This window comes from Anguilla anguilla, chromosome 5 (assembly GCF_013347855.1).
Source record: "Anguilla anguilla isolate fAngAng1 chromosome 5, fAngAng1.pri, whole genome shotgun sequence".
Taxonomy (NCBI): Eukaryota; Metazoa; Chordata; class Actinopteri; order Anguilliformes; family Anguillidae; genus Anguilla; species Anguilla anguilla.
The window spans coordinates 48,755,304-48,770,098 of record NC_049205.1 but is presented as its reverse complement, the minus strand read 5'-3'; the positions used below and the strand labels follow the sequence as shown (position 1 = coordinate 48,770,098).

The window sequence follows — 14,795 nt, the reverse complement described above, 5'->3', positions numbered from 1 at the left end:
GGAGTCAGGCCTTCCTGTCGGGGTCTGCCTCTGACTCGTGTGTGCTGTTGTTCAGTTATTCAGCTATTCTCAGGTCTTTATTACACTGGCTGAGCTGCTTAGTGGAGCGGATTTCTTATTTTAAACTTGCTACACTTGTTCCCCTTTCTAATGGCTTGTCTCTTAGTGGCAGTTGTTTAGTCTGTGGTATGGGCAGGAGGTCCTGCAGTTTAGCCCTGGGTTTTTGCTGTAACTGGCCTGGCCTGGCAGCTGGTTGGCGGACTGGTCTCACCGCTCAGTGCCCGCTCCTCTCTCTCTTTGCGCCCGCAGACAGCAGCGGTCCGTCCAGCACGGTGTCCAGCGCCGGGCCGTCCTCGCCCACCACCGCCGACACGTCTCCGCGCTTCAGCTTCAGCGACAAGACGCCGCTCACCCCCCAGAGCAGCGAGGAGGCGCACCCGGGGCCGCAGGGCTCCGCCCCCGCCGCCAGCCCGCCCCCCGACGCCAGCCCGACCGCCGCCTCGCCGCTCGCGCCCCCGCAGCCCGGCAACCGGCCGGCCGACGGCGCGGAGGCTCCCGCCCGCGAGCCGGAGGCGGGGAGCGAACCCGAGCGGGGCCCCGCGGGGGCCTTCGGCGGCCCGGGAGAGAGCCCGCCCTGCTCCTCGCTGGCTGAGCTGTCCCTGGACAGGCTGGAGTCCTGCTGCGGCCCCCCGGGGCCCCTCCCCGTGCTGCTGGAGCTCAGGGAGAGCGGGTCGGAGGCGGGCTCCAGCACGCAGACGCCCCTCACCCCGGAGGAGCCCGACGAGTTCTTCGACACGCAGGAGACGGTGGACATGTGGACAGACATCCCCCCGAACCTGCCCCACCCGGGAACCCCGCTGGAGGTGGGCGCGGCCAACGCGTCTGAGCCGTAGGGCCTGGGAAACAGAGAGAAAGGGAGAGGCGGGGCCGCCTGAGGGCTCTTGCATACTTTCAGTCTGCGTTGTCCTGAAGGTGCATTTTTGAACTCGAGTCCCATTCGATGTAGTCAAATGTATACTACTCATACTGCTACTGAACAATACTGTTTAGCATGGCACAGGACACGAAGAGCAGTGTCTTGAGTATCATGGCTTGCTTTGCTGCAGTCCTATGCAACTGCCTCAGATTGAAAAGGGAAAAGATCCCTTTCTCTCCCGCAGCGTTTGTGGCGAGAGGTGCACATTCACCCATTTTCTGCAAGGAAGCAATGGCTCCCAGCTTAGTCTTAATCTCCCCCTCTTAGTATGAGACGGGCCGCGGAAAGCAGAGCATTTAATGCTGCTTTTCTGGGCTGAATCGAATGCCAACCCTCTGAATGCCCCTGACGACTGCCTCTGCTTATGTCAGCTGTGTGCTTCACCCGTAAATGAATTTTCTGTCCCTGGCCGTGGAAACCAGCTGACAGCTGTCTGACAATGCCTGGCGACTTTGCTGTTCTTCTTTGTTGGGTGAAAAAAAACCTCCCCTGTTTGGGAAGGCCATTTTCCAGTAAATTCTTTACACCACGGCGACTCAGAGTGGCCGGTGGATCGAGCTACAACCCAGAACTGCGCTGGCTTAGCGAAGCGAAGTTTTGTTGGGGTGTTCCGTTTTTTCTGTCCAGTGTGAGATACGTCTTGTTCCGTTCGTTCCTCAATGGAAAGTGTTGACCTTTTTATGTCCTTGTTTAAATACGGTTCTTTTGAAAGCACATCAGGTCTTCACCACTATCTGCCTCTTATCTCTAACCTTACTGCTGAAACATTGTACATTTCAAGGGACGAACATGGTCATGGTCAAAGGTCACGGTCCACTGTGCTGCCATTCTAACACAAATTACTCAAACCCTATATTGAACACACATTTTAGAAAAGAGAAACAATCACTTAACTGCTTTTTTGCCAAAGTTTTTAAAACCATCATATGCCACTAATATAAAGAATTATATATATATATATATATTTTTTGACTGCAAGTGAGGACTAAGGAGCAAGGTAGGCCTAGTATTTTTAATGGCTTCGAAAACACAAATTCATATCAGGTTTGTATTTTTGTAGCATTTGACATCACAATAAAAATTTAAATTAACATTTAAATTAATTACAGCTTAATTGCCATTTATTATTCTATCTCCATGATTATGGCTCACACTTCTTATCATAAGAGAATTTTTGAGAGTTGTCACCACTGAAGTACTGCTGTTTTTGTAATATGATCTATTCTTTTTATTTGTGTGTATTGTACAGTATTGGCAATAAGTTAAATGAGATTCTGTATTTTATAATTGGATTTATTTAGTGTTCCTTTTGTATAGTATAGATGCTGATTTACGTAGAGGAAAAATGTTATTTAATGTCAATCAGAGAAATGAATGCTGCTCGAAGCAAACACTGTAAAATATCTGTCAATAGATGTGGAAAAAGTGAAAATTAAAAATGTCCTTGATCAGATTCTGTGTGATTTTTTTCTATTATTCCTTAAAAGGATGTATAATCATGGTCTGATTTCTCCTGTGGGAGACTTGCAAATGGTTCTCAATAGCTACTGTTAGGGATGTGGAGCAGATCGTTTAATCAGATGCATCAGAATGAGGCTGGTGGATATCGCAGTGACACCAGTGAGAATCTCAGTACCTGCTTTTATATGTGTAGACTGTGAATGTATGTCTTCACTCCTGACTATTTTCCCCACCCTCCACTCACCAGGAGACTTGGTGTTTCTGGGAGTCTTGGAAGGTGAGAACTTTGTTATGCTTTTTGTTTCGCTTCAGTGGAGCGGGTAAGGTCGTTTTGTGCAAACGTGGATCGTGTCTTCGTCAGACGGCTAACTGTGCCATTTTCCTCCCTAACAATCTCATTATGTTAAATATAGCCAGATGTCTATACTGCTGCTTAATTAGACTCTTAGAGGCTGCCTGCTTATACATCCTTTTAGAAGGTCACTGTTTTTGATTAGAATGGGATGAGAGGGCAGAGCAAACAGGAATAGAGCCATGCTCTCATTAGCAAGGCTCCTCTCTTCTGCAAAAGGCAGTGGCTTAGACTTGGTCGCTCTGGGTAAGAGCGTCTGCCAAATGCCTGTAATGTAATGTTCTAGTGGAGTATTTGTCCTTCTCAGCATTGAAGCGGCTTGCTTTTTACAGAACTATCGTGCCAAGGGCTATCTTAATTTTCTCCTTTGGTCACACTCTAGTACTATTTTGCGGAGCTTTCTTTCCATCAGCACTTCTTAGCTCACGTTCTCCTTGGTTGTCCTGTCCCTGGCGATCCACAGCGGGTTTTCAATCCATTACGCCCTCCGCTCTGACCAATCCACCACCTGTGTCTCTGCTTCACCATGTTATTTACTGCTGTCATTTTACTGACTGTTCCCAGCATCCCCTCTGCACCTCTGTGCCTGCTACCCAGCATTCCCTCTGCACCCCTGTGCCTCCTACCCAGCGTCCCCTGCACACCCCTGTGCCTCCTTAATCTGATCACCACGTGTTTTGTCAAAGATAAAACATGTAATTTACTAATCCCTAATATGCAGTCAGGACTTCAGCGCATCCATCACTGTGAATGATCTCATTATTGAGTAATGAGGTGGTTTACACCCTGCTGATTTAACACCTCCTCCCTGTGTGATGCTTTGGCCACAGTGCAGATTGGATCCCACCTGTAGGGTTTATCACTGTGCTATGCACACTATAAACCTTCAGTGAATATGTCCCAGATACTGTTTTACTTTTTATAGTTACGACACATCAGAAGCTTGATGATTTTGTACATAGATGAAAAATGCTATGGACACATTGACAAAATGTGGAATTTTTTGTACAGTTCACTTTAAAGAGGAAACTTTAATGGTAGGTGGTTTAGAAAGGTGTCAATGCTAAGTGATTACACAGCTTGTGCTCATAAATTTGTCTCAGTGCCTTCCAGACTTTGTCTATAATGTTCTAGCGAGTCTAACTATTGAAGAAAATTTCATCATCATCTGCTTTGCAGTGGGAGCACTGGCTGGATGTGCATTTGGTTTTCCCCCTACATAAAAATTCATGGCATCAGGGAACCTGAGATAAGGCACAGATTTTTAAGTTCAGTGATCAAGTACTTTGTCATAGACTGGTCAGACTGATGAATGTGTGACAGAGGGCAGATATCCCAATGAGCCCCAGAGGTGGGATGACATTTCCACCAGCAAGTGGGCAATTTGGGCAATCTGATCAGGAAAACATGGCAGCACTACACTGAAAGACCAATGAACCACACAGAAAATATTCAGTCAGTGGATTGTAATCTGGGGGCAGGGGGATAGTGAGACAATGAAAAATTAGACCGACACTTTGGTGATAATGTTCCATCTTGCAACAAAAGCTGTATACATTACTATAATGGGAGTAATTTTGTTTGGAGAGATTTTAGTTTTTTCAGATAAGAGGACCGATGTGCATTTAGACGTGCAGACAGAACTGCACGAAAGTTGCCTCTCTGACCTCTCACCTCTGTTCGGTGTTTGGGATGACGTGGGAAACGGAGGAAAAGAAAGCAAACGGTCCTCGGCGAACCGGTGAAATGCCGCAGTCCGTTTGAATGAATTCCTCTTTGCTCTGCCTTTTGTGTAACTGAAAATCTCCGCACAGCAATCGCAATGCAGGGCTTGCCACCTGCCGAGGCTTTTGCCGAAGCAGGAAACGCGAGGAGCTCAGGCAGTCAGGACCCGTATTACTCCTGAGGAACGACTCCTTTCCCTCCGCGCAAGGTCAACCGTGACTCATCCGTCATTACCTGCATCAGTCTGTTGCCATGGAGATGACTGTAGCTGGAGATGCGCGAGAGAAAGAGAGACACACAGCACACAGACAAACAGTATCTCACTCTGAACAATGGGCTATGCAAGGTGGCGGGAAGGAGAAGGATAAAACTTCATGTTACTTCAGGGCGTCTTCAGGACGTCAAAATCCACAGAGTGAAACTACACAATTGCATATGAGGGCAATTGTTTACTTACCTTCCGAATCGTTATCCTGTGTTGCTTCGCCTAGCCTGTGGAATCTTAAAGCTGGCATTCCTGAGCTCCTGTTTGGTCACATTAACCAGACGGATGCAAGCTTTCACATTGTGATCTAATCACAGTGGAAACTGAAACAAGAAGATAGTACATTTTTAAGAGACTTGCTTGAGAGCCCAAGTCCCCACCCCCCCTCACCCCCTCACCCTCACCTTTACCCTCACCCATCCTACCTGCTGCTTTTGTTAACCACAGGTGAACAGCATTAATTATAGACTTCTCATTGATGAAACAAGGAAGAGAGTGTAAATGGTATTTAATCAAATTAGTGATCCCACCTCTTCTCTTCCAGATTTATTCTTCACTACATTTTAAATAAGCGTAGCCATGGCAACCTCTCACTGAGAAATTGTGCCAAGGCCATGTTGCCTGGTGGGTTGTTTGATGAGTCTGTGTCCCAGGGCCCAAACAGACAGGATGGCAGCCAGGCGCTCAGGTTATTGCCAGCACTGAGTTCAAATAACAGGTTCAAAAAGTCACCCTCCCCAACATCCACAAAACTGGTGTACTCAATGCACAGGGAAAAGGGGCTTATTTTGTATGTGTGTCAACGCAGCTGAGAATTCTTGAATGGTTTATAGGGCCATTCTCTGAAAAACTATCAGGAGATTCTTCTATTTCTGCAATGTATTTTTGGACAGGCATCCTTCTGACTCTGGCTCTATGCCTCCCACTTGGGGTCCTAATTTGTAAACACTGCAGGGAGCATCCATTTTGTGCATTCAATCAATTTCTGTCTGTTTGACATCATTTAAGTTCTTCCCAAAAAATGTTCACCATGTTAAGGTAAGTTAAGCAAATCCTTCTACAATTAACATTTTGTGGTCGAATTAGCTTTTTTCATGAAGGAAGCAGAGTACAAATACATTCATGTACATGTTGAGAGAGACAGCATGCAGTTTGACTGTAGTAGCTGTGAGTTCAAATGCATTTTGTTACCTAATATTAATTGTTGAATACCTCCTATTTGTTGAAAAATACACAGGTTCATTTAACAAAAGAGATGGTGATAATTACTTCTGTAGTCACATCAGAAAAACAGCATGCAGGGAAACATGTTTTGGCCTGATGTGGATTTCACACTGATATTTGGATTGTGTTCCGTTCCAAAATGCATTCATCATGGTCTTAATGAGGGTCTTGTCTGGTCTCTGCCACTCAGTAAGTACTTAATGCAAACATGATGGAGGATATTGGGTCATGAAGACCATGGTTTTTTATTAAAACAAGACAACCCTGATTTAACAGGGTGTGAAGTAATGGGTTTACAGCAGTACCGTGACTCTGAAGGAAATAGCCACTTTAAGACCACAAAACATTTTCTTTTTTCATCACTATATGCATGTTTGCATTGCCGATTGCAGTAGAGCAAGTAGATTTTTGACCCCTAACTCCCCAGTGCATGTATCGCATAGTTCAGTGTATAAGTTAATGCTCCCTGAGATGCATATTCACCCACATGGATATCCCTCTTCAATGAAAAGGCCTGGCGTGTCATCACATAAATACATTTTGATGCATTCGGCGAAGATGAAACCAGTTGTGTGTCAGAGACATTAATAAACTGCCTGTCATTAACTCTGTCCTCTGCTTGGCAAAATGTCTTGTGGGAACAGAACATGTGGCAGTTGAAGTAGAATCCTCCCCAAACCTCCCTTTAGGTTAACACTTACCACTCACCCCCACGACTCCCCACAGATTAAAATGTCCTGTCCCACCAGCCTACATATAAATACCCAGCCATAGGTACTGAATGCATCTGCCCATTGCCCCCAGGGGTTATGTTCCATCTGTTTCTCACAGGAAAATCAATACCAAATTCTCATTTGTTACAGTTTGTCTATTGCTAGAGAAAAAAGAAAAACACACACAATAGAGTTTTACATAGAGAAACCCTGTGAGGTAATGTAAGATACTTACCTGAGCACTGCTCCCTGTCGATGTGGAAGGCTAGCATAGTCTGCCTAGTAAACACGGGGAAGTATTAGTTAATGTACTCACTTTCATCTTCTTCCTTCTCTCTCACTCATGGTGGGGTGAAAAGAGTTACGTTAGAAAATTATTATTATTTTTGAATGCTATAATTATGCTAAAATCAGGCATGCAACAGCATGCGGTCTTGCAAATCACTGCAACAAATTAATGTCAGTGTGGTTTATGTTGTGGAGCATTAACAGTTGATTCTGGTAATTGTACTAGTTTAATGTTTACTGTAGCAATGTGGCAGAGTTGCAATTAGTATACTATACTTTCACAGTGAACTCTCAAGGTAGTAGAGCAAGTGTATGGCTGTACGGGACCTGTTTGATTGGGCATTGTGGTTTTGTCTTCAAGGAAGTCCACAGTTCATCCTGTACTCAGCATAACCTGTTTACATTCAGATACAAAAACCTTAGTCCCCTTTGTAAAATTAATGCATTTCAAAATGAAAGGAAGACGAAAAAAGATGAGCAAAAGCTTTACTCCAATAACATCTGTCACCTCCCGGTAAAGGGTGCCCATGTGACCCGAGCCATGATGTCATTGCTCTGAGATTTGAGCCTGCGCCAGCCTGCCGTTGGACATGCTCGCTGCTCACTGGCCCGTCCCTCAAAGCTGGGATTGTGCTCACCCCTCAATGGTCCACTTGTTGTGCAAATACTGAGGCCAGTTTATTTGATTAAAAACAAAATTGAGAAAAAGGTTAAAAAAAAAAAAAACCTGGCGCAGCTGGTGACGGTCACCCTGAGTCTAATTAGATGTATGGATCAGAGAAAAGTCAACCTGAATAAACAAGCTCTGGAAAGTATGTGCCAGCACTCCTCCCCACACCGGTTTTTTTGGTGCAATGGCTTTGAAGGTTTCCGTATCTTTGTGTAGATGTTGCTTTACTTCATGCGCTGGTATTTGCCACAATGAAAGGCCTTTGATCTTGCTGGTGGCAACACAAAATCTTCTGATGCACTTTATGCTCAAAGAGTCTCGCCCATTGTCAGATCTGAAGCAGAGACATGCAAAGTAGGAATGAAATACAAAAATATATATTTCCTGTTTACTTCACATCCCTACCTAGTCTAGATTAAGCACAAGAAATATGTGACAGGGGCTGGATATCCATTGTAGTGTATCGCACTGAAAAAGACTGTGAGAAGGCTTGGAAATCATCTCTGCTGGAGAACAAGCATAAATTTGTCCTGTAGACATCTCTCCCTTTGCCGCTTCCTTGGAGCTTGCGGTGGCAGCTTGTTTGCATAATATTCTTCTGCATTGCAAATCTGGGGCCAATGTATGCATGGACTAGGTTCAATATTGAGCCTAACAGATTTGCTGTTTCAGGATTGTTGTGCTGCACTGGAATCATGCCCTTCTGCCGACCTATGCCTGTGAAACTATATGTGGGAGGTTATCAAATGATATATGTGTTATCAAATGATATGAAGAAATAGCAACGGAATCTGATACACTAGAGGGCTCACACCGAGCAATCACTTCCTCTCACCCTGTCTCCCCCCCTCTCTCAAAGGCTGCTTGTCTGAGCAGCTGAATTCCTCCTTTCACCCTTGTGTACAAATGGTGCTTTCTCTCCTCTCCCTTTCCTTTTCAATCACTCGCTCATTGTAGCATGAAAGCATGCGCAAAAAATCGAACACTACCTTCCAAATCACACCCGGCCTGCTTGACCGTGCGCAGGGCTCTTTTTCGCCCTCCCCTTTCTCAGTTTTCATGGTGCAAAAAAAAAGCCCATGGGGCAATTTCAATGACAGTAGCAGAAGCACCTCCCTCCGCCCCAGGAAACCGGGGTCAATTGTGTAGCTTCGCCCTCTTTTTGGCAGTGGGTCTACAGGCTACCATTGCAGTCTGCACATTGTTCTACTTCCCCAGACCTCCTTTTCAGACGCAGAAAGAGATTAATCAAGGTCCAGTCAGTCCTGCATGTTTTCAGCATGACATCAGCCCCCCGTTTCGGTTCCCCTTCAGGCCTGTGAACGCTATGGGGTACCCCTAACGCCCATGCAACCCCTCTCACGGCAGCAGTGATGTATATCTTCTGAGTACAGAAAGGAATCCCTTTGTTCCTGGATCCATATTAGATGATAAGTAAAGGCCTCACTTGGCAAATTTGATACCCAAGACCAAGACCAAGACTGCCGCAAGGAAAAATAACAGGAAGAATAACGGGACAAATAACAAAAAGACACAAGAGGCTTTCCTGATTTTCAATAAATGTATTTTATTGGTGATCACCAGGCTGTTTCCCTTTTACAATAAATTTGCAGTTCTACTTTTTTTATTTTAGATTTAAAGAGAGAGATACAGAATATTGCACACAAAATAACTGCTGAACTAAGATTAATACAGCGCAAAAATAATAACTATCACGAGGCCTTCTTTACGACACCCCACGGCGAGAAGAGAAGCGAGGCCAGTAGCATGTGCCATTTCAGTACCATTAAGACAGTTTGCTTTTTTAAAATATTTTTTTAAATAGTATTTTGATTATTTTTTATTTTTAAACTATTACATACAGGAGTATAACTTATAAGATCACATGCAGAAACAAGCAGGGCTCATTTGAATGATCCATATGCTTAGATGATTGGATCATTTCAAAGGTAAGCTTGTGGAGAATGCAACAGTACACCAGTGTTGCTGTTTTTTCACATTTTATATTTTCTTGAAAAATGAATCGCACAGGCGATTAAAAAAACCTGCAAAGAACAAAACGTCTCACTAGAATGATCAGATCACAAAATCTGGCAGTCAGGTTTGTTTTGAATATGCATATTCATAGTTTCATGTATATGAATACATCAGTCTGAAGTCAGTTTGCATTTGAATTCAAAGATGTTTTTAGTACATACAACCTCTCAGCCCTGGTTAAACCAGCACATTTGCATGGCAACAGATAAAGACAGCCATTTTCAAATGAGCGATGTTTTTTTCCCCTTAAGTACTATAAATGAAACCACAGCATCAGTATAAATAGCATTAGCACACAAATAGTGAGATATTTAATTATTCTTCAGATTTTTCACCTTCAAATTCAAGCCTTTTAGACAGTGCAGTTTGGTCAGGGAAAATTCGTTCAGTGGTACCTTTCCTTTTTCGTTTAATCATTTCATCTATTTCAGAATGTGTGTTTAACATTTGTCTCACAAGTTCTTCGGGTCTTAATGAACTACTCTGCATTGAAAATGGTTATTTTGTGTTAGCACATCTGCCTCAGAGCTCACACTACATGTTTTTGTATGTTTTATATATTTTTGTAGAAAAACTACTTGTCAGTTTTTTTTCCTGTTGGGCACCAACTTCTCACTATTGAGTACCCATTACTAAAGGCAGGTTTTTGGGATCAAGCCATCTGGCTCCATCACAGTAGAACTGACACTAGAAGACATGAGACAAAAGAAAAATGTCAATACCCAAAACAAAGACATATAAAGATACCAGGTCGTTTCAGTCATACTAGAGTACAGGAAATTGGACTATGGTAAGACTCTGCCTATTGTACACTGCTCTCTATTGTACAATGCATGCAAAGACAAGAAGGAAACCTAAACAAAGAATTTGACCTAATGACAAAATTGACCCCTGGCGATAGCTGATTCCACCATACGCTTATTATACCCCAAGGGGAAACTGGGTGGCAGCTCATTTCATTGATTTCTCAAAGTATTCCAAATGGTACGGTTTAATGTAAGATGGTTGGTAATGCAAAGTCTCTGTAGTGGAGCCACCATGATGACAGCAATGACACCATGATGATGTTTAGATGATGTGGATATGCCTGACATGCAAGATGGTGCATGGCTCTGTCGACCAGTTGTGTAAAGACTCCCTGCATACCCTAATGTCCCTTAGTGATGTATTGCTGGAACCAGGCTAGTACAAGCTGCAGCCACAGCTGGCTGACTCAGCACAGTATGACTGCAATACACAGGGCCGCAGATAGGGGGAGACAACTAGGACACTTTGTATACATACTTTTAATTTGTTACTATTATTAAAATAATAATGGGGGGCTCCCTATATATTTTGTCCCGGGCCTGAGAATTCATAGCTGCAACCCTGGCAATACGTACAACCAGTCACTCCAAATGCTGGCATCTCCACTGATCATGACAACTGCTCAGGCATTCTCTGCAGTAAGGCAATTTGACAAATGTTTTCCCCACAATAAAACGGCCCCAAATTATTATTTTTATTTTGGTACTCTAGCACAGTGAAATACCACATGGAACCTAACACAGGTCAGAGAGCCTGATTTCAGCTGTGCAGTAGAAATGGGTTATAAGCAGCCTCTTTCCTCAATGGTCCCACCCCTCAGATTATTTTCTCTATATTTTTTTAGGTTATGCAGTACAAGAAAAACCATACCTTCTGTTGAACAATCATTCGATAGATACCTAAACGACTGCACTCTCAAAAGGAAGTTATGATTTGTCAATCAGTGTCTCAAAAATGTCACATAATATAAAGAAAAGAGAAAATACAAACAAGAAGCCACCTATGGTTAGTGAGGCCAAGTAACATTTCAAAACAAAATCAATAAAAAGGGTAATACTGTCATGGATAAGCATTTTTACAATACTAAAATATTTCTTAAACGCTTGCACAGCAAATAATACTTTAAATATAAATAACATTTATATCTATTAGCATTAGTTTGTGGTATTTGCAGAAAAAACAAGCCTTTTGCCACTGGTTGCAACTCTGTTTGTTACTCCAAAATACAGTGCTCCCACATATTATATTCAACAGTTCAGCCAAAGTAATGAAAACCTACCATGAAAACCAACTTAAAATTGCAATGTATCTTCAAAATATTGGCAAAAACACATTAATCGGTGCTTAAGTCTGAGAAGGACCACTTTAGGACTGCAATTTATAAATGCTATGTTATATATTATCAGATTGTTTATGTTTTTCACCATGGGGATATGGAACACTAGCAGTTTGTGAAAAGTGGTGTACTTCTATTGTTCTACAGTAAATCACTAAAAGCTTCCAATTTAGGGCATCACAAAATAATGGAAAAGTGGAGCATTGCTTGCTATTTAAGCTACATCTAGCAAATACTCCATTCTATTTTTATTACTCCAGTGCAACCTTTAATCCTTAGATGTGACTCCTAGCTCTGTCTCCCCTCAATACTATGATTAAGAAAAACGTGAGAACCCCCCAAATGTCAACTCAACTCATCCACAATTCAGCAGGCTAAAGCCCCAAGGCACATGGGTGACAGTCACACCTCAGTGGCCTATTAAAATGCACCCACTATGTTCCTGCATCTAACCTCAGATAAATGATTCAACAAGGCCCTCACTCATCATTGACCCAAATACACAAGCTACCACAGTAAAACAGTACAATCTGGACAATGGCAAGCAATTCCTATTGCTACATTTTCAACATGTGCAAGTATATTGCCCTTTGCTTTTGCACATTCATGCCTTCTGAGAGGGAGAGGGGTTGGAAAAATACACAGCAAATATATCAAAGTACGTATACAGAAGCAAATAAATCCAGGACTTACAGGTTCAATTAAAATTTTAACTACAAAAAGGGAGCTTGTTCATTGTAACACAACCTGACCATCTTCAAAAATATACTAAAATAAATCAGAATCAGAAATCATTATTTTACTAGAAAGTATGAATAATGTAATCATGGGAATAAGATAGTGGTTTCAGCCCTGACCCTGTGAATAAACTAAGCTGGTTCCTAACAAATCTCTTTGAGGTTCTGTCCTGAAGTAATTCTTTTATTATTATTTGACAACAGTAATTATTTTACTTCAGGTGTGTGCTGTATTTATAAAATATGCATTTATCTCTTTGCCAATTCACTACAATCAATAAAGACCAATTCAATAGCTTTATAGGCTGAAAAAACCCACTTTGTTGCAATCATCAGAAATAATGTGAGGGTAGCAAAAATAATTACTACACACCAGGATATTTGTACATGTTTTCACACACTCCTTGGGAGTACACGTCTCAAACAAAGCAGTGTATTCAACCTAAAGAAATCAACTTGGCTGGAGAACAAAGGTTTCATTCAGCTGAGCTGTGTGCAGTAGCAGAGACATACAGCCCGTCCACTCCAACTAGCCTGATCACAGCCTGAGACTGCCAGCCAAAATGAAAGCACACTTTCATACAAAGACACAATGTTCATGTAAGATTTCCAATAAAAAAACTAAAGATTCTCAACTCAAACTAGCTGCCTAAAAATAGATAACCACATAGCGAAGCAGAAGACAAAATGATCATTCAGTTTAGGTTGCATTACATCACCCTTTGCCACATGAAAATGAAGTGTCCTCCAACTACATTACATTTTAATATAATCAAATAGCAAGAGCACCACCACAACAACTACATCCTTATTGTTTTACATGTTTTTCTCTGCCAGAGACAGAAATGTATGTTAAGGTCCCAAACTTGAGTAAGAAAATCCATTTCAGATTAGACCATATTAACTGTTGTAACACCTTCAGGATTTTTAAATTCCAATCTCTGATATAGCAGACTAATAATCAATTTTCTTAACTAACATTAAATTTTATGTTGTACATTCAATGTTTTTTTTATTTTTATTGGGTTGAGTAAAATTCTAAAACAAAACTTTAAAGGGTCCACTGATCTGTGTTTATAATTTTATAAACACTGTGCCAACACCAAGAGGCACAGCAGTGGTTTGCCACCAAAGCTGGTGTTAGTAGGACAGGTGGCAGTCAGAGGTTTGGATTAATATCCAATGTGGACATGACTTAAAACTCAGTTGCACTGCCTTTTATGAACGTAAAGGCTTTAGATTTGGCCATCGACTTTATCTGTAAAGGCTAGGTGAGTGGTATGAATAATAGGTACAATACAAAAATGAAAATGTATATTAAATATTGCTATGATAGTCCAGTAAAACACTCTGGGCAGGACTGTCTGCCAAATAAATACAAAAAATAAATATTTAAAAATGAAGAGCAACAGTTTTATCTTCAAATTCAACCAATTCAAGAAAATTAAGGTTTTCCGAACTTGTGTGGTTACATCCTTAAATATTAGATTACTTGTGCTTTGATGTGCTTTGATCAAGCCCAAAGTTGAATTGAAAGAAAATAAATTATAATGTTTATCATTTATTTAATATATGTTTTCCCTTTCAGGGCCCTATACACAACTTGTATTTAGGGATAACAAGAGTGAAATACTATGGATTGCTTACATTTCATTGCTGCATTTTATGAAGCACTAGTGTATTTATACAGGTATCATTTTGGTTTAAAGATCTTGTTTACCTTTAGCCAAAGTAACCCAGAGAAAGATATGCTTCTCCATTTGTGGCACACTTTCATAGAAGTTATGTTACAGCGTTGTTTATACATATCTGTTTTGTAATGACTGGGATCAGTGATCATTCAGTGACAATGCAGAAAAGAAACATCAAGGACTCCAGTAACATGTGATAGCAATGGCAATAAATTAAGCGGTGTGGGGTTTAAAACAGGGAATGTATTTATAAGGCTGAAACTAAGACCACTCCATAGTCTTAGAGACAGATAGGGGGACATGGGTTGAGACACTAAAACTGAATCAGGGGCCTGAACCTGTGGGATCAGAACTCGATCTTGCAGGCAGGGAAAGACTCATCCTGCATGACGACTGTACTGCTGCTGGCCAGCACCATGATATTTAGCTCCTGCTGCTTCTCGTGGGTCTGCTGGTACCACTCGCGGGTCACTTCGGTGTCATGGGTAGGTATTAAGGTCACCTTTGAGTGGA

General features: G+C 42.1%; 2 protein-coding genes and 1 long non-coding RNA gene across 13 annotated transcripts in view; 1 reads left to right on the top strand and 2 right to left on the bottom strand.

Annotated features, from left to right (window-relative positions):
* LOC118227055 (inositol hexakisphosphate and diphosphoinositol-pentakisphosphate kinase 1-like) overlaps positions 1–2,429 on the top strand; it is a 36,666-nt gene extending 34,237 nt beyond the window's left edge. For all 10 annotated transcript variants that reach the window (XM_035417145.1, XM_035417151.1, XM_035417149.1 and 7 more), the window contains one exon: positions 310–2,429. In XM_035417145.1, the coding sequence (XP_035273036.1) occupies positions 310–893 (584 nt within the window). In that variant the 3' untranslated portion in view covers positions 894–2,429. The remainder of the gene's footprint in view (positions 1–309) is intronic.
* Positions 2,430–4,217: 1,788 nt separating this feature from the next.
* LOC118226736 lies at positions 4,218–5,365 on the bottom strand. Its single transcript, XR_004765093.1, has 3 exons — positions 5,205–5,365; positions 4,972–5,102; positions 4,218–4,782 (listed from the first exon to the last, which is right to left on the bottom strand). It is a non-coding gene; the product is annotated as an uncharacterized LOC118226736 (long non-coding RNA).
* A 3,856-nt stretch (positions 5,366–9,221) lies between these two features.
* Positions 9,222–14,795, bottom strand: part of LOC118226709 (microtubule-associated protein 1B-like) — a 50,181-nt gene continuing 44,607 nt past the window's right edge. For both annotated transcript variants that reach the window (XM_035416517.1, XM_035416518.1), the window contains one exon: positions 9,222–14,784. In XM_035416517.1, coding sequence (XP_035272408.1) covers positions 14,629–14,784 — 156 coding nt within the window. In that variant the 3' untranslated portion in view covers positions 9,222–14,628. The remainder of the gene's footprint in view (positions 14,785–14,795) is intronic.